At 43.3% G+C, this 24,292-nt stretch overlaps 1 protein-coding gene and 1 long non-coding RNA gene across 2 annotated transcripts in view; both read left to right on the top strand.

Annotated features, from left to right (window-relative positions):
- Positions 1-10,199, top strand: part of LOC137300333 (collagen alpha-1(I) chain-like) — a 29,115-nt gene extending 18,916 nt beyond the window's left edge. Inside the window, exons 10-14 of the mRNA XM_067969418.1 lie at positions 2,057-2,164; positions 3,650-3,703; positions 5,328-5,381; positions 7,249-7,293; positions 10,125-10,199. Of these exons, the coding sequence (XP_067825519.1) occupies positions 2,057-2,164; positions 3,650-3,703; positions 5,328-5,381; positions 7,249-7,293; positions 10,125-10,199 (336 nt within the window). The remainder of the gene's footprint in view (positions 1-2,056; positions 2,165-3,649; positions 3,704-5,327; positions 5,382-7,248; positions 7,294-10,124) is intronic.
- A 1,059-nt stretch (positions 10,200-11,258) lies between these two features.
- On the top strand, positions 11,259-20,366 carry LOC137300393 (uncharacterized). The gene is made up of 3 exons (XR_010958070.1): positions 11,259-11,304; positions 11,974-12,027; positions 20,312-20,366. It is a non-coding gene; the product is annotated as an uncharacterized lncRNA (long non-coding RNA).
- Positions 20,367-24,292: the final 3,926 nt, after the last annotated feature.

Genomic DNA, 24,292 nt, shown 5'->3' with positions numbered 1-24,292 from the left:
TATACTTTGCACTAAAGGATGTATCGCAACTGATAGACTGAGGCAGCCCATATTACTGTGTTTGAAAATAATAACGGCACAGAATTTGCTGTCGAAATTACGGTGAGACTAATGGCACTCATCGTTATTTATGCGCAAATCGTACCCCAACTTCAGGCGAGGGCAGGTGCATGGTTAAATGCGGACCCAAAAATTGCTGTCCGAAATGCGTCGCTCTGCCGTTAGCTTCTCGAAAATGGCATTTCACTGTCTGCCTCACCGTTAAAATGTATTGAACGGCGTGAAGTTCCTGTATTTGCGCTGTCGCTACAAACTAAACTCGCCACAGAAAGTTAAGTCAAGTCATTTCAAATCTAAGTACCCTTTTAGCGATGTGATAAGTGTTAGTTATTGCCAGTCAACCTCTCTGGCACTGAAAATTAACTATTACAAGTGTAAAGTCTCATTCGTTCAGGCTTTAATTGTTGTTGAAGATTTTAAAAATGTAAAATTAATTTTTTTTTGCTTTTCCTTTCTGTCTCTCTTTTCTCTCTCTCTTAATCCAATCTTTCTTTTCCTCGCTTTATTTGAATTCCTGTATCTGATTTGACATTGAATTCAACATTCTAACTTACATTTCCTTCTCAGTCCTTGCAGTGTTAATATCACAGTACTTCAATCTGTTTGGTTAAGGAGATACACAGTTACTTGCCCTGTTCACTCAGATCCCAGATGCCCTATAAAGGTGTTTCCATTTCGCACCTTCAGCAACTTGCAGAGCAAAATATCATAGAATCATAGAAATTTATGCCACAGAAGGAGGCCATTTGGCCCATCGTGTCTGTGCTGACCGAAAGAAAGCTATCCAGCCTAATCCCACTGTCCAGCTCATGGTCCGTAGCCTTGTAGGTTGCGGCACTTCAAGTGCATATCCAAGTACTTTTTAAATGAGTTGAGGGTTTCTGCCTCTACCATCCTTTCAGGCAGTGAGTTCCAGACCCCAAAAAGCCTCTGGGTGAAAAAGATTCTCCTCAACTCCCCTCTAATCCTTCTACCAATTACTTTAAACCTATAACCCCTAGTTATTGGCCTGTCTGCTAAGGGAAATAGGTTCTTCCTATCCACTCAATCTAGGCCCTTCATAATTTTATACACCTCAATTAAATCACCCTTCAGCCTCCTCTGTTCCAAAGAAAACAACCCCAGCCTATCCAATCTTTCCTCATAGCTAAAATTCTCCAATCCTGGCAAGATCTTCGTAAATCTCCTCTGTACCCTCTCTAGTGCAATTACATCCGTCCTGTAATGCGATGACCAGAACTGTACACAGTACTCAAACTGTGGCCTCACTAGTGTTTTACACAGTTCTAGTATATCCTCCCTGCTTTTATATTCTGTGCCTCGGCTAATAAAGAAAAGTATCCCGTATGCCTTCTTAACCACCTTATCGACCTGTCCTGCTACTTTTAGGGATCTGTGGACATGCACTCCAAGGTCCCTCATTTCCTCTACACCTCTCAGTATCCTCCCATTTATTGTGTATTCCCTTGCCTTGTTTGTCCTCCCCAAATGCATTACCTCACACTTCTCCGGATTGAATTCCATTTGCCACTTTTCTGCCCACCTGACCAGTCCTTTGATAGCTTCCTGCAGGCGACAGCTTTCCTCCTCACTATCAACCAACTTTTGTATCATCTGCAAACTTCTTAATCATGCCCCTTACATTTAAGTCTAAATCTTTGATATATATCATTGAGATTAAATGGGCAACGGCAGGCTCTGTTCGTTGCCCTACTACAGCAAATTCTGGGCCAATGTACTGTAAAGATTTTACACTGCAGTAAGTATGACAGCTAGGTGGCAACAAATTGCAACCAAAATTTTGTTATGCCACTGAGTTTTAGAATTTGCGTGTTGTAAACTGAAAGAGAAAAGTTTAAAATGGCACCGCAGTATTATTTGATACAGAAAGACACAATATTTCACATCATAGAGAATTTACTTTGGATTTTTAACCAAGAAAAGAAACAAATAGATAATCTGATATATGAACAATGAATTTTAATATGTTGCTTAGGGGCCTCCTGGGCCATCTGGAAAAAGAGGTTTCTCGGGACCAAAAGGGCCAACTGGATTTCCTGGAATTGCTGGGCATAAGGGACAGTTTGGGTCAGCAGGACCTGAAGTAAGTACCTCAGAGAACTTAAGCACAGACACTGACTGAAATCCTTTATTTTTCTACATTTATTTCACAGAAATAAGAATCTGTATAACTGTCCACTTTTGTTTGCATATTGTAAAGAACATTGTTCGTTCTTCATTCTGCTTACGTTCTCGCTGTGTTGAAATCGGGACTCATTGCACTGTGTCCTACTCCAACTCAGTCTTTCCTAAGACCTCAAAACTATGGCACTGCTTACTCCATCAGGCTTCCCTTCCTTCTACAGTTCACAGGCATTTAAAACCAAAACTTACTGTCACCTAACCATTACTTCTTGATTTATGACATCTTCTATTTGTTTCAACCTGTGTCCTGCGCTGTGGGCCTTGGCCCTTCACCTATGTTCCTCAATGAAAGATGGATGTACTCAGGTGGGCCAAATGGCTTCTTTCCTCCAGAGTTATCTTGTGGGGAAAAAAAACCCCTATGCATACTTAACATTATTGGATAATAGTTTAAAAGGAAATGTGTTTTTTTTTCCAGTGTAAGTAAATGCGTATGTATTATAGCTAGCATTGTCTCAAATGTTTTATTTTATTTTGCAACGAGAACTTTATACTCTATAGTTAAGAAGCGCACACCGAACAGAAGTGGATTGTGAAATGAATTGTGCAAAAATCTAATTTTCTGCTCTCCTAAAACTTCAATAATTCAGAATTGTTTAACCAACACGAGAAGCATCCTTTGCAAGAATGCAAGATTGTTCGAATTCTTTTCCATCAGCTTTTGTGAAGATGGACAATTGTAAAAACAATTGGATGCAGTTGTGTCAGCTATGGTACTTTATCTCTACCTTGACTCACTGCATTTCCAAAGTCAAGGAATCATATCTGAAGTTTCTGCCCATTTAACCATTTGCCTTCCCCCACAGCCAAACTTCCATTTATGTAGATAGCCTTTAGGTTTAAAAACAAAGGGGTTGGATTTCAGCAGACAATCAGGAGAACCCCTGCAGAAATTCAACCCCAAAGTATGTGAGTGAAGATGGAAGATTAAATCAAACCAGTCCAGTTGGACAAATTTTAGCCCAAGTGGTCAATTATGATCAGTAAATTATTGCTTTTTATTTAATTGTGATGCTGTTTAGTGAACATTGAGAGTGTAGTGTTCTGACATGCTACTATTCGTTATCTAACATTCAATTTAGTTCCCAGTCTTTGTTGAATTCTCCTCTTTAAGCCCATGTGCATGGGTTGCTCAGATACGTGGAATCAGGAGAGAGGACAGACTCTCATTGGTGGACTTCTTTTTCAGTGTTATTGGAAACCCAGAATTGATTCCTAAGGAAAACAATTGAAGGATTTACAATTAATTTGTAAATTAATTTCAAATTGTAAACACATTAACTGCACAATACACACAGTCTAGCTATTTCCTCATTTTAGGAGAAAGCTCAGCATGTAATTTGACATTTGTTTCAGTATTCACCATTTGTATACATTCTTTCAGGGTGAAGATGGAGTCATGGGCCTTCGAGGGCAGCAAGGAACTGTAGGACCCAAGGTCAGTTCAGAGAGGTCCTGGTGAATTCTAAATAACAACTGAAATGTAATTATAATCAATGAGAAAACCTACTTGTCTGTGTTTTTACTGACCGTGTTCGTGTTAGTATTAGAAATGCTTTCAGAGTTCAGCTGTATTGCTTGCTGTATAATTTCATGGGGGTGAATTTCTGTGGGGTTTCCACCACAACTTTGGTGGAAGAGTTGCAGAAATCCCACATAAATAGCGTCAATGCCATTTACACCATTATTCCAGGGTATCCACTGAAGTTATGGCAGACAAGCAGGGCAATCCCTATAGAAATTCAACTCAATATCTATATAGAATGATTGTGTACAGATTGGTCAAGATGGATTACAAGAATCCTGAGGTGGTTGATTCAAAAGACATGAAACTATTTGCATGCATACAAGACCAAGAATGATTGGCAGTTTAATAATCTTGTCCCTGGCTATCTGATGTATTCGATTTAGTCAAAGATCATATCCATTGCCATCGAAGTAACTCTGTACATATTGCCACTTTGATAGGAGATGCATCTTATCCCGAAGCTTTGGACAGTGATTTTTTTTCCCACCCTGACAGTGTGATATTACCAGTGTCACATTGCAATTCAGATGATATTATTTTGACAAATATCTGATTGTTTTACTGTGAGGCTATGCAGGAGTAGATTAGTGTAACAAGCAAAATACATCGATAAAAAAACAAAGATGGTCTTTTTTCAAAAAATCCATGTTAGTTTTGTTTTAATTTGCCTGATATAGAGTGCAAACTCTCTTCCTGTAAGGACATACCACACTTACCTAAGGTTAGAAAATTTAGAAATAAAAACAGAACATGCTGGAAACACTCAGCAGGTCAGGCAGCGTCTGTGGAGAGAGGAAGGTAGGGTTAATGTTTCAGGTCAATGATCTTTCATCTGATGACCTGAAACATTAACCCTACCTTCCTCTCTCCACAGACGCTGCCTGACCTGCTGAGTGTTTCCAGCATTTTCTGTTATTATTTCAGATTTTCAGCATCTGCAGTATTTTGCTTTTTGTACGAGGGAATTTAGGTTCAGATTGGCAAACGGTAATGCTTGGGGTCCCCCAGTATGAGTAGGGGAAGTTCTGGAATTTAATGGGCTAAATCAGTGTAGCTTACCAGCACAGAAGCTTCATACTACTTGTTGAACTAGGTCACCCTAGCAGTCATGGTATTGGCAGTCACAGGTTTACCTCTCCAGGTCCCATCAAGGAATCAGTCTGGTCCATCAGTCATTAGCAGCACCCTGGAGTACTGCGGGCCTGCCTGGCTCAGGTGTCTGATAACTAAGTCCACTACAGAGAATTGACTTGTTTCCAATTTCCCATTGCATGGGAGCAAATTCATCCCCAAAGAGCCCCCCATTACCTCTTTCTACTCCTACCTTTTTCTCCCCTCTCAACCAACCAAGAGAATGATCACTAATTCATCATTATACAAATTAACATTACAAGAGGATGCATTACATCAAACAAAATGATAGATTTGTACCAGGTCTTATGCTTAAAAAAGAATGTCGTCATAACTTGTAAATTTACAAGTGATCAAAAAGTGCTCCTGTTTCTCTTTTTGTTCTTTTTTTTATCTATCACAGGGCAACAGAGGACCTGATGGCCCCAAAGGAATTCGAGGATCCAGAGGACACAGGGTTTGTATTTATTCCAAGAAAAAGCTTTGCAGGGAAATGCAATTATGTGAGGGTGTTTGTGGGGGGGGGACCCTGAGATGACATGTATCAAAAGGACCTGCCAAATTCCAGTATAACCAAACATTTTTTTTGTTTTCTATATACCTTTTTGTTAGCAGGCTTATTCAACCACCAACTCCTATGACCTCACTTTCCCACATCCCATATATTGTGTTCCACATAGTCTATCCTCTCCTGTTATTGATGTTTGTCCTATTGATGCTACTCTTGTGACCAAGTGAATATTCTCAATCAGTGCTGAGTCCACTGCCAACCTGTTTGAATTTCCAGAAGAAAGCTTGCAACCAAAGTTCCAAATTAATATTTTTCCAAATATATTTAATTTACGCTTACATCTTGATTTTGGAGATTACAGGAAAGTATTTACCAGAAGCAAAAGCTGATGTCTTCTGCCATACTTCAGGTCATACAAATTCTGCCAGTGCTTCAAAGATGAGGAGAAATATAAAAACAGACTCTGCAGCCTTGTCAGATGGTTAAAATAAAATTCCATTATCATTGACAAGTCTTACTGTTGCCACTTCCATGAGGTACAATTTGTAGATAAGGAACTTGGGAAGAATCTGACTCAGTTCCCTGTATTTGTAAGTATCTATTGCTGGATGTTTTGTAGCATTTTTTCTTCTCTGGTAAATGAAACTTGACACCTTGGGGAAAAAAAACTTGTTTCAATCCAGGTTAAGATTTTCTTCTCCCTCTCTAACTGACTTCCAAAGGCATATGAGCCAAACCAGACAGTTTTAACACCAACTTCAACGACCAGTCATCAGTCTAGTTCTTCTTTGTGCGCTTAATGAGAATTCAGTGCTGTTGCCACACTAAGCATGATGCATTGATCATAATTCTTCTCATTTTTATGGAACAACATTGAGGGAACATTATCTTCATTGACATGTGAGCCAGTTTGCCTCAGAATCAAATTTATAGTTGTCTATGAAGTTCATTATCGTAATAGGCAAACCACAAGAAGGGTCACTAAATCCTCAACTTCCTAGCAGTTGCCCAATAACTGGATAGAGCATGCCATTATATACATGCAGTGCTGTTTTACAGTGATCTCTGAATCAAGATTTAAGAAATTGGCTCCTGTATTTAAGCTAAACTGACAAGTTACCTGTTCATGGCACATGTTTGTGTGAGGAATAGGACTTGCTTGGGAAATACAAGCAGGCCATGAGAGGGTGTTCCAAACCTCACATTTAAGGGTCAACCAGTCTAGGTAGGTCATGGATACTTGAGGCTATGGTTAAAACAGACCTACCTACTTTCGTGGGTGAAGGGTATTTGTCAGTAGGCTTTAAAAGCTGAAGAGGCAGAAATCTCTTGCAAGTTATGCATCTTGGAGATTTCCTCATAGGATTACTTGATTTGCCTGTCTCAAAGAATGAGAATTGCTGCACTTAAAGATAAGCAATTGGCATTAACTAACTGGAATGAAAATTTAGAGTTAGTAAACTTGGAAAAATATTTTAATCCCATTATTTAAAAAGCAATGAATTGTTTTATGAGAAAGATTTATGCATAATAAAATGTAGGATTTACATGAAGCTCACATCTTTCCTGTTGTCAAATTTTGTCACTCTGACTCTTGAAAATGCAATAAAGGTTGTTCTTAACATGCAGCTGTAAACAGTTATCTCATTTAGTCCCTTCCATTCCCTGGTACTGTAAAAGTAAAAAGTGTTTTCCAAAATGAGTACTGCAGTTGAGAATACATTGCTAAGGTGAACCAATTGTATAATGTTCATCAGTCTGCAAAGTCCTTTTTTGATCAATTATTTCAAATGTTTGTATTTTTTTTAAATAGGGACGTGTAGGTCAGCGAGGATTAGTAGGATTACCTGGACCATCAGTAAGTGAATTTACTGACATTTACATGGTTAAAATTCGTGTGTGTGTGTGTGTGTGTGTGTATGACAGACACACATGCACTAAATGTAATGGCTTAACATAGTATAAAGTCCACATGATCAAAGAATGTTACAGCACAGAAGGAGGCCATTCAGCCCATCGTGCTTGTACCAGTTCTTTGAAAGAGCTATCCAATTCGTCTCACTCCCCTGCTCTTTCCCCATAGTATTGCATGTTATTTGTTGACAGCAGATAAATTTGAATGGAATACAATAAAATCTCAATTTTTAGTGATGGTTTCTGTTATAAACAAAAGTAGAAAAAAAACAAATGTCTTGATCCTGATGCAATTCCTATTTTTGTGATTCGCTACCGCCTGTTTTGCGCTACCACCCCAAGACGAATTTCACCCTCCCACATGTTTACACCTGCTGTCTCCTAACATGAAAAATTAGGCACCAAGAACGGAGCTATATTTATACATTAAACGTCAATGCATATAGCTCCTTTGTGGCTAACCTTAGTATGACAAGTCACAAGATACAGTTTACTTCAAAAGTAATTCATTGCCTACAAAGTGTTTTGCGATATCCTGAGGAGGTGCTGAATCTTCTTTCTTTAGTCAGTGGTTTAACTCCAGTTTGCTGAGAGTGTACCATACTCCACAGATATAGGTCTGAGACCAGTAACGGCAGTATAACTGTAGCTTTAATTGTTTGAGGTGCGAGGGATTGTGAAATCTTTTCAATTTCTATTTAAGAAATTATATGGGCTTGTTAATTAAGATAACATACAGGATTTTACTCTAAATCAAATGCAAAATACTGCGGATGTTGGAAATCTGAAATAAAAACAGAAAATGCTGGAGAAGCTCAGCAAGTGAGGCAGCATCTGTGGAGAAAGAAACAGAGTTAATGTTTCAGGTCGAAGACCTTTCGTCAGTTCTGATGAAAGGTCTTCAACCTGAACATTAACTCTGTTACCCTTTGGTTGATAATTTTTTTGCCCATTCAGTTGCTGAAAGTCTGAGCTGATAACGGTGCAGTGAGGAAAACTGGGACCTGAGTGATTGGGGAACCAACAGGGTATCTCCTTAACCAATGAGATTTAAGGATTGGGAAATAAATGGAGGAAGGGCTGAGGAGGGTGAATTAAAGGAGGCGAATTCAATGTCAAATCAGGTACAGAAAGAGAAATAGAGAGGGAAAGAAAGATTGGAGAGAGAAAAAAGAGACAAAGGAAAAGTAAGGAAAAATAATTTAAATTTGACATTTTTAAAATCTCCTAAAACAATTCACAATCTGAAGGAATGAGACTCCACACTTATAATAGTTAATTTTCAGTGCCAGAGAGGTTGATTGGCAGTCATTAACATTTATCACATCGTTAACAAGATACTTCCGCTGGTAATGACAGACTTAACTTTCTGTGGCGCGTTTCGTTCATATCTACCGTGCAAATACAGCAACTTCATGACATTCAATACATGGCAAAGGTGAGGCAAACAAGAAAATGTTACTTTCGTGAAGCTAACAGTGCAACTCGGACAGCAACTTTTTGATATTGGCATTTAACCGTGCATCTGCCCCTCTCGTCTGAAGTTGCTGTACCATTTACACATAAATAACAGCGAGCGCCATTAGCCCCACCATTATTTTGACAGCAAAATCTGGCCCATTATCTAGGAACATAGGAACATAGGAACAGGAGTAGGCCGTTCAGCCCCTGGAGCCCGCTCCACCATTTGATAAGATCGTGGCTGATCTGTGATCTAACTCCATATACCTGCCTTTGGCCCATATCCCTTGATACCTTTGGTTGGCAAAAAGCTATCTATCTCAGATTTAAAATGAGCAATTAAACTAGCATCAATTGCCGTTTGCGGAAGAGAGTTCCAAACTTCTACCACCTTTTGTGCGTAGAAATGTTTTCTAATCTCACTCCTGAAAGGTCTGGCTCTAATTTTTAGACTGTGCCCCCTACTCCTAGAATCCCCAACCAGCGGAAATAGTTTCTCTCTATCCACCCTATCTGTTCCCCTTAATATCTTATAAACTTCGATCAGATCACCCCTTAACCTTCGAAACTCCAGAGAATGCAACCCCAATTTGTGTAATCTCTCCTCGTAACTTAGCCCTTGAAGTCCGGGTATCATTCTAGTAAACCTACGCTGCACTCCCTCCAAGGCCAATATGTCCTTCCAAAGGTGCGGTGCCCAGAACTGCTCACAGTATTTCAGGTGCAGTCTAACCAGGGTTTTGTATAGCTGCAGCATAACTTCTGCCCCCTTGTACTCTAGTCCTCTAGGTATAAAGGCCATCATTCCATTAGCCTTATTGATTATTTTCTGCACCTGTACATGACACTTCAATGATCTATGTACCTGAACCCCTAAGTCCCTTTGGACATCCACTGTTTTTAACTTTTTACCATTTAGAAAGTACCCTGTTCTATCCTTTTTTGGTCCAAAGTGGATGACCTCACATTTGCTTACATTGAATTCCATTTGCCACAGTTTTGCCCATTCACCTAATCTATCAATATCCCTTTGTAACTTTATGTTTTCATCTACACTGCTTACAATGGCACCAATCTTTGTGTCATCGGCAAACTTAGATATGAGACTTTCTATGCCTTCATCTAAATCGTTAATAATCTTTTGTTTCAACCAACTTTGTTCCATTTTAATCAAACAGTATTGACATTTTCATGATTCAGGACTACTGTTAAAAGCTTTAAAAAAAATCAAAAAGCCATTAGTATTAGTGTGTCTCAACTTTTTTATCTTGTCTTATGGACAGTTTGATTCAAAATATGTTTTAATCTCTACAGGGACTAAAAGGCCAGCAAGGAGTACGGGGGCCTGAAGGAAAGCCTGGTACACAGGTTCCCATTCTGTACTTTTAATACAGATTACAACCATTTTACATTCTTTGTATTTAAACATTACTTGTTATAGCATGTGTTGTTGGAGGAGAAAGATCTTTGTGTTAATTTTAACGTTTTAGTTTGGGACTTCTCGATCCAATTCCTAGTGGGCATAGGCCCATAGCACAAAAAAGTGCCTGGATGATTGTTAGGGTTAGGAACCTGAAATGATTAGTCAGTCTTCTATATCCAATAACAGATTCAAGGAGTGAAATTGGAGAAAGCGTTAGGGAGTTAATGTTCTGCAATGAGATGTCTTCAGCAAGTATTATAAATATCATATGGTACACACAGCATTTATTCTGTGGACTACTGACCTCTTGTGGCAGACTATCAATACTGGTCGTTTTGTTTATTCTATTGAGATTTTCCAATTTGGAGACCTTTGATTCTTTCCAGTATTCAATATTAATTTCCATTTCCTAGATACTTGGATGTACAGTAGAACTAACATTGGGACAGATTAATATTTGTTCATCTTAGGTGTATAAGTAATATCTTATTAATGTTGTACTTCCCAATTATTAGGTTTCAGCTCTTTTGAGTAAATCCCAACTGACTCTAATTATATCCTTTATAAATTTTTATCCCAAAGTTCAGTTTCAAGTTCTTCATCAGCCTTTGGTACGGCAGCTTCCAAATCTTTGAGCTCTTGCATCTGTGCTCAAAAATCTAAAGATGCTCTTACATCCTCATCTTACTACGTGAACCTAAATTGATCTGTTCCCCCTGAAATTGGAAATAGCTGAATACTTCTGACCTGATCCAGTTTCCATTGAAAAGCTAATGAGAGTCATAGTGATTTTTTTTATGTTAGCTGCAGATTGCACCCTGAGTAGTAAAATATGGGTACTGAATGCAGCAATCAGTCAAAAGTGCTGTAAATTAAGTAGGCCATTCACAGAGGCTAAGGCCCATATTTACCTCTGTTAGCTAATTTTGGTGAAGAAATAGAGTATGGTGGGGAACTCGTATCTACTTAATCACATATTAGCTAATGAAAAAAAATATACCCATTTATATTTGTTTTCTCTGACAGGGTGCATCTGGCATTCCAGGTGATATTGGGAAGAAAGGGCCTCGTGTAAGTATTTGTATTCAAGTAACCATTGTATAATATTTTTTGCATCAATCCTTTTTTACTCTGAAATTTCCAGGATTATGGATTTTCTTTATCACGTCCTCCTTTTCCCCCCTATTTAGATCATCGTTCCTCTGTCACTAGTATTGCAGACTATTTTGTTACTGAGTGGGTAGACTGGCTACTTGCTGCCAGGCTTCTGGCAATGCCCCTCAAAGACCAGTTGTTAGGTGATATCTGGCGTGGCCTGCATTGACTGAAGATTTTTGAACCCTTCGTTCTTGGGAATTGACTGGTCCATGCTCCCGCAGTTCACCTGGCCAAGACCAAGATCTTGTTGAGGGGTCGTGGGTGCCAATGTGCATCCTTTTTGTAGAAACAATTGTGTGTGCGTGACTACAGAGTGTCGTAGGATAAAAGAATGCACATTGAGGCACTACTGCTCTATTTGATTAAAAAAAATGCATATATAAATATTATTTGTAAGGGATCACTGGTTTATTTAGTTGTGTAAGTATGTATACCAATCTGTTAAGTTCTGCTGTTTTTATTGATATGCAGAAAAATTATTGAGGATTTAAAAGTGCATCTTGATTATTTGTTAAATAAAAATTACAAGGAACGTTATGTTAGCTGTTGAATCTCACTGGAATATTTTACTCATGTTTACAGGGCTTTAGAGGAATAAGAGGTGATCAAGGTACAGATGGGCCACCAGGACCCCCTGTAAGGAAAACCACCGCTTAAAAATGAAAGACTTGCTATGAGTTTGTTACTTAATCTTGTGCTGTGCTATATTTGACCATACCTCAAGCATTTAACATTTTACATTATTCAGATGACTGGATGGCAGAGTAATTTAAAATGTTGGGCTTTTAAATCCCCGATTTCCTTCGCTTCACCATTGGCGGCCGCGCCTTCAGCTGTCAAGGCCCTAAGCTCTGGAATTCCCTCCCTAAACCTCGCTCTTCCCCTCTCTCCTCCTTTAAGTCGCTCCTTAAAACCTACCTCTTTGACCAAGCTTTTGGTCACCTGTCCTAATATCTCTTTATGTGGCTCGGTGTCAAATTTTGTCTGAAAACGCTCCTGTGAAGCGCCTTACGTTAAAGGCGCTATGTAAATGCAAGTTGTTGTTGTTTTACCTTTTGAGTGATGAATTTAAGGGTCTCCCATTTGGCAGTTAAGTGCATAGTGAATGGTTTGGAAACTAGAAATGACACAGTGCAATAGAGGGTGTTCTTCAGAAGTTGGAGTGGCAGTAGGTATTGATAGGGCAGCTTCAGAAAGTTCTGAATTAATGCATAATCAGGGTGCATTCTTGATGTTGACATTAAATTCTTCTCTTGATAAACAGAAGAATGTTTCTTTGTTTCTGGAATTAATGGCCAGCTAATGCAATCACATTCTTAGAAATCGCACATTTCAAATTCACACATTCCTGCTATTTCAGATCATGAATTATGGAAAAGATAGGCATTCTCCCATTTTTTGTTAAAGGAAGAATTTCACCCACTAGGTGTAACTTCAACTCTCAGTGTAAGCATTACAATATAATTTTTTTTAATTGCTTTTTATTCAAAACATAAATTTTGCAAAATTTCAGTAACTGAGTACAGGAATTATATTTTCTCTATTACAACAGCATAATTTTCTGAACTAGCATCAAATCTGAAGTCCTGGATCAAATTTGAGATATTATAGTTTAGCAGGAGATCATCACTTAGTTTCAGGAAAGACAACAGAATTGAATTCAATTGGGGTAATCTTGACTTTGGGCAATATTGTAAAATGGGCGATATCCAATCAGTCGCCCGTTATACATCTCTCCCCAGTTTCATTTCCATTGTTAATGGAAATAAAAAATGGAAGAGATGTATAACAGGCAGCTGATGCAATATCGCCTATTTTAAACTATCACCCAAAGACAAAATTAACCCCAGTATTCTTTTAAAGTAAAATATTTGAAGATGAGATCCATAATAGTATTTAGCAATAGCATTATAGATATTGTGCCTCCAAAATTTCTTTTAAGACCATAAGAACATAAGAGATAGGAGCAGAAGTAGGCCATTCGGCCCCTCGAGCCTGCTCCGCCATTTAGTGAGATCATGGCTGATCTGATTTTTACCTCAACTTCACTTTCCTGCCCTTTCCCCATATCCTTTGACTCCCTTGCTGATCAAAAATTTGTGTAACTCAGCCTTGAATGTATTCAATGACTCAGCCTCCACAGCTTTTTGGGGTAAAGAATTCCAAAGATTCACGACCCTCTTGAAGAAGAAATTCCTCCTCATTTCTGTCTTAAACGGGTGACCCCTTATTCTGAGACTATGTCCCCTAGTTTTAGATTCCCCCATGAGGGGTAACATCCTCTCAGCATCTACCCTATCGAGTCCCCTCAGAATCTTGCATGTTTCAATAAGATCTCCTCTCATTCTTCGAAACTCCAATGAATATAGTCCCAACCTGTTCAATCTTTCCTCATAAGACAACCCTTCCATACCCGGAATCAAGCTAGTGAACCTTCTCTGAACTGCATCCAATACAAGTATGTCCTTCCTTAAATAAGGGGACCAGAACTGTACGCAGTGCTCCAGGCGTGGTCTCACCAGCACCCTGTACAGTTGTAGCATGACTTTCCTGCTTTTATACTCCATCCCCCTAGAAATAAAGGCCAATATTCCGTTTGCCTTCCGGATTACCTGCTGCACCTGTATGTTCACTTTTTGTGTTTCATGTACGAGGACCCCAGATCCCTCTGTACCACAGCATTTTGTAGTATTTCTCCATTCAAATAATATTTTGCTTTTTTATTTTTCCTCCCAAAGTGAATTTTCCCACACTATATTCCATCTGTCAAATTTTTGCCCATTCGCTTAACCTGTAAATATCCCTTTGCAGACACTTTGGGCTTGATTTTAGCGTCGGGTTTCCTGCGGGTTTCCAGCGGGGGGGCCCCGAAAATCCCGATATCCAGTCACGTGACCGGATCGCGCCGAGATCCCGGCCACTTCCGGGTGCCGCGCTGACGTGCGGGGCTGCGTGCGCAGGCCCCGCTGGTGGGAATCCCGCAGGCAATTAAAGCCAGCGGGGTTCCACTTGAGTGTACTTACCTTGCTTGTTGAGGTCATTAAATGAGCTGAAGCAGCTGTCAAAACAGGAAGTGTGGGATTTTAGCTTCAAGGCAGTGTGTTTCACACACTGGGGGAAACAGTCTCCCTTCAACCGGTCGTGTTCCAGCCAGCAGCCTGTGGCAGCTGCCAAGGTGCACTCCACAGCGGGTGGGAGAGCCCTCATCCACGCAGGAGGCCACCGCGTCACGTAGGGCAACCCCTGCCCTCCACCACCCCCCGCCAAGCCAGAGGACAGACCGACGTGAAACCGCAGCCCCAGTGCGAGGAACCACCTACCTACCCTGCACAACCCCTCAGACCAACACCTGCCAGATGGGTGGTGCGTTGACATCCTCAGAGGACGAACAGCATGACCAGCCCCAGCAGCCTCGCAGTCCACGCCGTCCGCCTCGGAGACGTGGAGCCCCCCAACACGGTGCTGTGGCACACCCACCTGCACAGCAGGAGGGAGGGCAACCGCAGAGAGAGATGCGTCGCAGGAGGCACTACCCTCCGCACAGGGTGTACAGACCGAGGCTCAGCTTCATGGACCTCTCCGAGGAGCAGTGCATACGTCGGCTCAGAGTCAATCGCCAGGTAGTCGCCGACATCTGCGGCCTCCTTAACGACGAGCTGCTCCCTGATTGACCAAGCAGCATCTTCTTACCTGTCGCCGTCAAAGTCACCACTGCCCTCAACTTCTTTGCATCCGGATCCTTCCAGGGTGCCACCGGGGACATCACCGGGGTCTGTCAGTCCTCTGCACACAAGTGCATAAGGCAGGTCACCGATGGGTTGTTCCGCAGGGCCTCGCACTACATCAACTTCGCCATGGACGAGCGCAGCCAGATGGAGAGGGCGGTTGGATTCCATGCCATGGCTGGCTTCCCACGTGTACATGGTGTAATCGACTGCACCCACATCGCAATACGGGCACCTCCGCATGAGCCAGGGCTGTTCATCAACAGGAAGGGGTATCACTCCATGAACGCCCAGCTCATCTGTGACCACCGCCAGAGATTCCTACACGTGTGCGCCAGGTACCCCGGCAGCTGCCACGATGTCTTCGTCCTCAGGGAGTCCACCGTCCCGCCCATCCTCCAGGCACCCAACGCCGGCAACGGCTGGCTCCTCGGCGACAAGGGGTATCCCCTATACACGTGGCTCATGACGCCTCTGAGGAACCCCATCACCGAGCCGGAGCGTCGGTACAATGTCAGCCACACTGCTCCCAGGTCTACAATTGAGAAGACCATAGGGCTGCTCAAGATGCGCTTCAGGTGCCTTGATCGTTCTGGGGGAGCGCTCCAATACACACCATTCAGAGTGGGACGAATCATAGTTGTCTGCTGTGCCCTGCATAACATGGCACTACAGAGAGGGGTGCCGCTGGAGGAGGCCCAATCCACACCCGCCACCCACATTGAGGACGGCGATGAGGAGGAGGAGGAGGACGCGGACGCGCCAGAGGATAGTGGACGACCCATGCGCCGAACCATGACTCACCGGGATGGTCGCCGGGCCAGGGAGGCACTCATACGTCAACGGTTCTCCTAGAGTCAGACAGTGCGAGGCGCTCGCATCTCCTCACCTGCACATGCGAGGGGCCATACCAGCCCCCTCCACTGAAGACTGTTGCCAGTACTCCTGCACCCACAGCAGTGTGCCCAATGGGCGGCAGCAGGTGTTCGCCGTCATGATGGCCTGCACGGAACGCACCTATTGCACAGGCCGCGGAAGAATGGACGAGAGGTGGCAGGAGTGGTGAGAATATAGTATTTAATATGTACAATGTGAGATAATATAAACAAAAAGTGTACAAATTAATAGACACCCTGGTGCATTCCCTTTGTGCTTATAATGCCTTTGGATTTCTTTTGCGGGTACCCCTACGTGGTGCTACCCCTGTGGCTCCAGCAGAGGTAGTGGCAGGTTGCTCCTGTTCTCGCCCTGACCGGGTAGATGCTTTGGGCGGATGGCCCCTGGGTTTCGGTGCCCGTGAGGGCACCTCCACAGACTGCTCCTCCTGCACCGGGGCAGGGGCAGACTCGGCCACCTGGAGAGGAGGCACCATTGCGGGTACTGGTTGAGAGGGGGGCAACGGGTGGGACGTGGGGGCGCCTTGAGAAGCGTCCCCGCTTCCATGTCCCCGGTCACCATCATCCCTCTCGTGGCCTCGGCCCACATCACCCCTTCCACCCTGCTGGATGGCAGTTTGGATGGCATGTGTGAGGCCTTGCAAGGCCACCCCTAGTGTATCCGTCAGCCTGTTTATGGCGGCGGAATGTTGCTCACCCTGAATCCGTATAGCCGTTGTCAGGGCCTGCACGGACTCGATGTGGAGCTGTGCGTGATGCTCGAGGGAGGCCAGCCTGTCCTCCACCGCAGACATTCCCGCACCTACCCGCGACACTGTGTCGCCGGTACCCTCCTGTACCTGCGCCACCAATGCCCTCATGCAGGAGTTGGACTCCTCCATCGCCTGCGCAATTGTGGACAATGCGCGCGGCACCTCTCCCAGTACCTCAGCAATTAGCTGGTGCCCCTCGACGACTCTCCTTTTCACTGGTGGCCCCCTGGGTTCAGCATCTGGGTCCGGCTGAGCAGAGCCTGGAGATGAGTGCTCCCACCGACGCGGACCCTCCGCGGCTGCCCCTGCCACCAGGGTCTGCTCATGCTCACTCGTGCGCGGTGAATCACCAAGTGCTACCCCAACTTGTTGGCGAGGGGGACCCACCGAGGTGCGTGTCTCTGCGCTGGTGGATGGTTGGCTCAGATGTGATGATGCACCCTCAGAGACCGCCATGTCCTCTGAGGAATCGCCCTCCTCAATCGCAGCACTCGCAGACGGCCCTGCAAGAGAACAGAGGGCACTATGAGGCATGTGCACCAACGTTACGGTGCGCCTGATGGCAGGTGATGATACGGTCACTCGCGATCATGGGTGTTGAGTGTCAGCTTTCCCTTACCGGCCGTTTCTGCAGCGACAGACTCGCCATCAGCGACCGACAGGCAATGTGGCGTGCGGGCGAGGTTGAGCGCCTCCACCTCTGCGTCGGTGAGGTCTACCACGTGCGGCGGGCCACCTCCGGTGCGGGCCCTTTCCCTGTTGTTCTTGCTCCTCTTCTCCTGTCAAGGCAAAACAGAGATGCGTGACTGGGAGCATCGGTGTGGGTGGGTTGAGCGTGGGGTAGATGGATGGGAGGATGTGTGTGCCACATGCCCATCCCATTGCATGGGGATTGGGGTGTGTGGTAGTGTTCGGGTGGGGACAGGGACGGTGGGTACTTGCGGGCACGGCGAGGATGGTGAGTGAGTGGCTGTGAGGATTGCTGCGGGAGCGCTGTGGTGGCTCTGCAGGAGGGGTTGTGATCTGTTTGGCGTGATGGTGGGGACGGGCTGTGGGAGGGTGCGTTGGTGTACTCACCTTGCCGGACCTAGTGAGGTCATTGAACCGCTTGCGGCACTGCTCCCATGTCCTTGGGGTGTTGGCCCTGCTGCTGACCTCCGCCGCCACCTCTGCCCATGCCTTCCTGGTGGCGGCGGCAGGGCACTTGCGTCCATCCGCAGGGAAGAGCGTTTCCCTCCTCCTCCTCACGCCCTCCAGCATCAGCTGCAGCGCAAGGTCTGAAAAACGTGGCGCAGCCTTTCCCCTTGGCTGAGCCATCATCTGTAGCCTACTGATTGCAGCAGGAGGGGCTTTGGGAGACTGCCCCTTTAAGTGGAGCTCCTACATTGCGTCGACGGCACTGCGCATGCGCAGCCGGCCGGCACGCAGCTGGGGAGCGGAGAACCCGGAAGCAGGGCTTAACCAGTTCAATTATCCCGCGATCGCGCGGGGGATGCACGCAATTAGCCGTCCGCGTTTTCCACGCTCCCGGAGGACCACCCGCTCGGGAACCCGCAGGCCTGCTAAAATCGAGCCCTTTGTGTCCTCATCGGAACTTGCTTTTCCACCTATCTTTGTATCATCAGCAAATTTGGCCACAAGACACCCTGTTCCTTCATCCAAGTCATTGATATATATTGTAAATAGTTGAGGCCCCAGCACTGATCTGTAACCCCACTAGTTACAGATTGCCATTTTGAAAATGACCCTTTTATCCCGACTCTTTGTTTTCTGCTAGTTAGCCAATCCTCTATCCATGCCAGTATATTACCCCCAACACCATGAGCTCTTATCTTGTGCAGCAATCTTTTATGTGGCACCTTATCGAATGCCTTTTGGAAATCCAAATATACTGCATCCATTGGTTCCCCTTTATCCACCCTGCCCGTTACTTCCTCAAAGAACTCTAATAAATTTGTCAGACATGATTTCCCCTTCATAAAACCATATTGACTCTCCTTGATTGTATTATGAGTCTCCAAATGTCCTGCTACTACTTCCTTAATAATGGATTCTAGCATTTTCCCAATGACAGATGTTAGGCTAACTGGTCTATAGTTACCTACTTTCTGTCTCATTCCCTTCATGAATAGGGGTGTTACGTTTGCGGTTTTCCAATCGGCTGGGACCTTTCCAGAATCTAGTGAATTCTGGAAGATTATGACCAATGCATCCACTATCTCTGTAGCCACTTCCTTTGAGACCCTTGGGTGCAAGCCATCAGGTCCAGGGGACTTGTCGGCCTTTAGACCCATTAGTTTACCTAGTACTTTTTCTCTAGTGATAGTGATTGTTTTTAATTCCTCCCTCCCTTTTGCCCCTTGATTTTCTACTATTATTGGTGTGTTTATTAGTGTCTTCTACTGTGAAGACAGATACAAAATATCTGTTCAATTCCTCTGCCATTTCCTTGTTTTCCATTATTATTTCCCCAGCCTCATTCTCTAAGGGACCAATGTTTACTTTAGCTACCCTCTTCCTTTTTTATACTTGTAGAAGCTTTTACTGTCAGTTTTTATATTTCTTGCTGGTTTACTCTCGTAATTTATTTTCTCCCTCTTTATTATTCTTTTAGTCATCCTTTGCTGATTTTTAAAGTTTTCCCAATCTTCGGGCTTACCAGTAATCTTTGTCATGTTGTATGCTTTTTTCTTTTAACCTGATATCATTCCTTGACTTCCTTAGTGAGCCATGGTCGGTTCACCCTTTTTGTGGAGTCATAAAGTATCTTTTTAAATGTTTGCCACTGCTTATCCACCATCATGCCATCTAATCTGTTTACCCAGTCTGCTTTAGCCAATTCCGCCCTCATTCCTTTATAATTGCCCTTATTTAAGTTTAATACAGTACTTTCAGACCCAAGATCCTCGCTCTCAAATTGGATGTGAAATTCTATCATGTTATGATCACTGCTTCCCAAGGGATCCTTTACTTTAAGATCATTAATTAATCTTGTTTCGTTACCCATTACCAGATCCAAAATGGCCTGTTCCCTGGTTGGTTCCCTGACGTATTGGCCTAAGAAACAATCCCTAATACACTCTATGAACTCCTCCTCGGGGCTATTTGATCCTTCTGTTGCAAATGTGCTGACCTAATACTCTTCCTACCCTGTGCATCCTCACTGCATTGAAATCAAGACTTATTATACCATGCCCTAATGTTGTCATTCTTTCGTGGAATTATCGAACTGTGAAAATCCTTATCTCCCTCAGTTTTCCCTTCCTCCTATTATTTACAGGTTTCTCTTCTCTTTGCAACCTTGGTAGTAGCCTGCACTATGGGCCTTTTCCTTTGTCCTCTACTCAGGTTTCCCATTTAAAAATAAGTAGCTAAATACAATTTTGCTGTTACAATTTATTCAGCTACGGTTAGCGCTATCAGTCACAATTCCATTGTAAGCTATCTCATCCACTGTTCAGTTATATATTTGTTATGTACAGTAAAGCTCTTTGAAAGCAAATATGCAAGGTGTTCATACAAATTTTATTTTAAATGTTATTCACAGGGCCCTGCAGGGCGTTCAGGACTAGATGGAATGCCTGGTCAAACAGGAGAAAGGGTAAGTTTAACAACGATTGTAGACATTAGCACTGCTTGTCATAAAAAGTGTCACACACATATTTCATTGGATTAAGAGATGCACTGTATTGTGTTTTGATTTTCTCCATCCCATAAAAGAGTAAATCACCCACTTGAGCTTGTGTCCATGAATTTTGCCTGTAATTTGAATAATGGACTGATCTGAACTGTTTGTTTGCCCTGGTGCTGTAATATGTTACTGTGTTGATATACTGCACCATAGAATTGGTCAGCTATGTGTTTTTCCCAAATATTCTCCAGAAAGTGGTCAACTGAAAGGCAATTTAATAGATATGGGCTGAATTGGATTGTGAGTGAACAAGTGTTTTCTTCAGTAGTCAGATCAAAACTTGAAAAACTCAATTGAGAAAGACTGACAACCCACTTACTGTAAATGTAGCATGCTCCTTGACTTGTTGATCATATATATGCTATGCACAACCACAAATCCTGAATGAATATTTCACATCGGTATTTACGGTTGAGAAAGGCATGGATGTTAGGGAACTTGGGGAAATAAATAGTGATGTCTTGAGGAGTGTACATATTACAGAGAGGGAGGTGCTGGAAGTCTTAACGCGCATCAAGGTAGATAAATCTCCGGGACCTGATGAAATGTATCCCAGGACGTTATGGGAGGTTAGGGAGGAAATAGCGGGTCCCCAGCAGAGATATTTGAATCATCCACCGCTACAGGTGAGGTGCCTGAAGATTGGAGGGTAGCAAATGTTGTGCCTTTGTTTAAGAAGGGCGGCAGGGAAAAGCCTGGGAACTACAGACCAGTGAGCCTGACATCTGTAGTGGGTAAGTTGTTAGAGGGTATTCTGAGGGACAGGATCTACAGACATTTGGAGAGGCAGGGACTAATTAGGAACAGTCAGCATGGTTTTGTGAGAGGAAAATCATGTCTCACGAATTTGATTGAGTTTTTTGAAGGGGTAACCAAGAAGATAGATGAGGTTCTGTGCAGTAGACGTGGTCTACATGGACTTCAGCAAAGCATTTGACAAGGTACCGCATGGTAGGTTGTTACATAAGGTTAAATCTCATGGGATCCAAGGTGAGGTAGCCAATTGGATACAAAATTGGCTTGACGACAGAAGACAGAGGGTGGTTGTAGAGGGTTGTTTTTCAAACTGGATGCCTGTGTCCAGCGGTGTGCCTCAGGGATCGGTGCTGGGTCCGCTGTTATTTGTTATTTATATTAATGATTTGGATGAGAATTTAGGAGGCATGGTTAGTAAGTTTGCAGATGACACCAAGATTGGTGGCATTGTGGACAGTGAAGAAGGTTATCTAGGATTGCAACGGGATCTTGATAAATTGGGCCAGTGGGCCGATGAATGGCAGATGGAGTTTAATTTAGATAAATGTGAGGTGATGCATTTTGGTAGATCGAATCGGGCCAGGACCTACTCCATTAATGGTAGGGCGTTGGGGAGAGTTATAGAACAAAGAGATCTGGGAGTACAGATTCATAGCTCCTTGAAAGTGGAGTCACAGGTGGATAGGGTGGTGAAGAAGGCATTCAGCATGCTTGGTTTCATTGGTCAGAACATTGAATGCAGGAGTTGGGATGTCTTGTTGAAGTTGTACAGGGCATTGGTGAGGCCACACTTGGAGTACTGTGTACAGTTCTGGTCACCCTATTATAGAAAGGATATTATTAAACTAGAAAGAGTGCAGAAAAGATTTACTAGGATGCTACCGGGACTTGATGGTTTGACTTATAGGGAGAGGTTAGACAGACTGGGACTTTTTTCCCTGGAGAGTAGGAGGTTAAGGGGTGATCTTATAGAAGTCTATAAAATAATGAGGGGCATAGATAAGGTCGATAGTCAAAATCTTTTCCCAAAGGTAGGGGAGTCTATAACGAGGGGGCACAGATTTAAGGTGAGGGGGGAGAGATACAAAAGGGTCCAGAGGGGCAATTTTTTCACTCAAAGGGTGGTGAGTGTCTGGAACGAGCTGCCAGAGGCAGTAGTAGAGGCGGGTACAATTTTGTCTTTTAAAAAGCATTTGGACAGTTACATTGGTAAGATGGGTATAGAGGGATATGGGCCAAGTGCAGGCAATTGGGACTAGCTTAGTGGTATAAACTGGGCGACATGGACATGTTGGGCCGAAGGGCCTGTTTCCATGTTGTAACTTCTATGATTCTATGATTCTATGAAAACATTAGTTGTTCATTCACCTCATTATTTTTGTGAGATCTTGCTTTGTGCAAAATGGTTGCTGCATTTATCTACAGAACAACAATGACTGGTACTTCATACTAAATCATGGGTGGAGGATTGGTTATCTGACAGGAAGCAGAGAGTTGGGATAAATGGTTCATTCTCGGACTGGCAACCAGTAGCCAGTGGTGTTCCGCAGGGGTCGGTGCTGGGTCCCCAACTCTTTACAATCTATATTAACGATTTGGAGGAGGGGACCGAGTGTAACATATCAAAGCTTGCAGATGATACAAAGATGGGAGGGAAAGTAGAGAGTGAGGAGGACATAAAAAACGTACAAGGGGATATAGACAGGCTGGGTGAGTGGGCAGAGATTTGGCAGATGCAATACAATATTGGAAAATGTGAGGTTATGCACTTTGGCAGGAAAAATCAGAGAGCAAGTTATTATCTTAAAGGCGAGAAACTGGAAAGTACTGCAGTACAAAGGGATCTGGGGGTCCTCGTGCAAGAAAATCAAAAAGTTAGTTTGCAGGTGCAGCAGGTGATCAAGAAGGCCAACGGAATGTTGGCTTTTATTGCTAGGGGGATAGAATATAAAAACAGGGAGGTATTGCTGCAGTTATATAAGGTATTGGTGAGACCGCACCTGGAATACTACATACAGTTTTGGTGTCCATACTTAAGAAAAGACATACTTGCTCTCGAGGCAGTACAAAGAAGGTTCACTCGGTTAATCCCGGGGATGAAGGGGTGGACATATGAGGAGAGGTTGAGTAGATTGGGACTCTACTCATTGGAGTTCAGAAGAATGAGAGGCGATCTTATTGAAACATATAAGATTGTGAAGGGGCTTGATCGGATGGATGCGGTGAGGATGTTCCCAAGGATGGGTGAAACTGGAACTAGGGGGCATAATCTTAGAATAAGGGGCTGCTCTTTCAAAACTGAGATGAGGAGAAACTTCTTCACTCAGAGCGTAGTAGGTCTGTGGAATTTGCTGCCCCAGGAAGCTGTGGAAGCTACATCATTAAATAAATTTAAAACAGAAATAGACAGTTTCCTAGAAGTAAAGGGAATTAGGGGTTACGGGGAGCGGGCAGGAAATTGGACATGAATTTAGATTTGAGGTTAGGATCAGATCAGCCATGATCTTATTGAATGGCGGAGCAGGCTCGAGGGGCCGATTGGCCTACTCCTGCTCCTATTTCTTATGTTCTTATGTAAGGTATCTTACAACACCAGGTTATAGTCCAACTGTTTTATTTGAAAATCACAAGCTTTCGGAGGCTTTCTCCTTCGTCAGGTGACACTCGCTCATCTGACGAAGGAGAAAGCCTCCGAAAGCTTGTGATTTTCAAATAAAACAGTTGGACTATAACCTGGTGTTGTAAGATACCTTACATTTGTCAACCCCAGTCCATCACCGGCATCTCCACATTATGTTCTATGTAAGTGCTTTGGGACATTTGACAAATACGATAATGTGCTATATAAATTCAGCTTTCTTTCTCTCTCTCTTTCATTCTCTCTTTCTTCAGTGAAGACTGGATAAGTTATTGGAAGAATTGCAATCCTCCACAAAGCTTTACCCTATTTACCATCATCAGTTGATTCAGTGTTCTACAAAGTGACGGGAATATTTAGCTGTTTTGGTAGACTAACATCTTTCATTTTGTTCCTGGACTCCGTCTAGTCCCGACCTGGGCAGACCAGGACTGGGTGAGGAC

The sequence above is a fragment of the Heptranchias perlo genome, chromosome 31 (genome assembly GCF_035084215.1).
Source record: "Heptranchias perlo isolate sHepPer1 chromosome 31, sHepPer1.hap1, whole genome shotgun sequence".
NCBI lineage: Eukaryota > Metazoa > Chordata > Chondrichthyes > Hexanchiformes > Hexanchidae > Heptranchias > Heptranchias perlo.
This window is presented reverse-complemented; position numbering and strand designations above follow the sequence as displayed.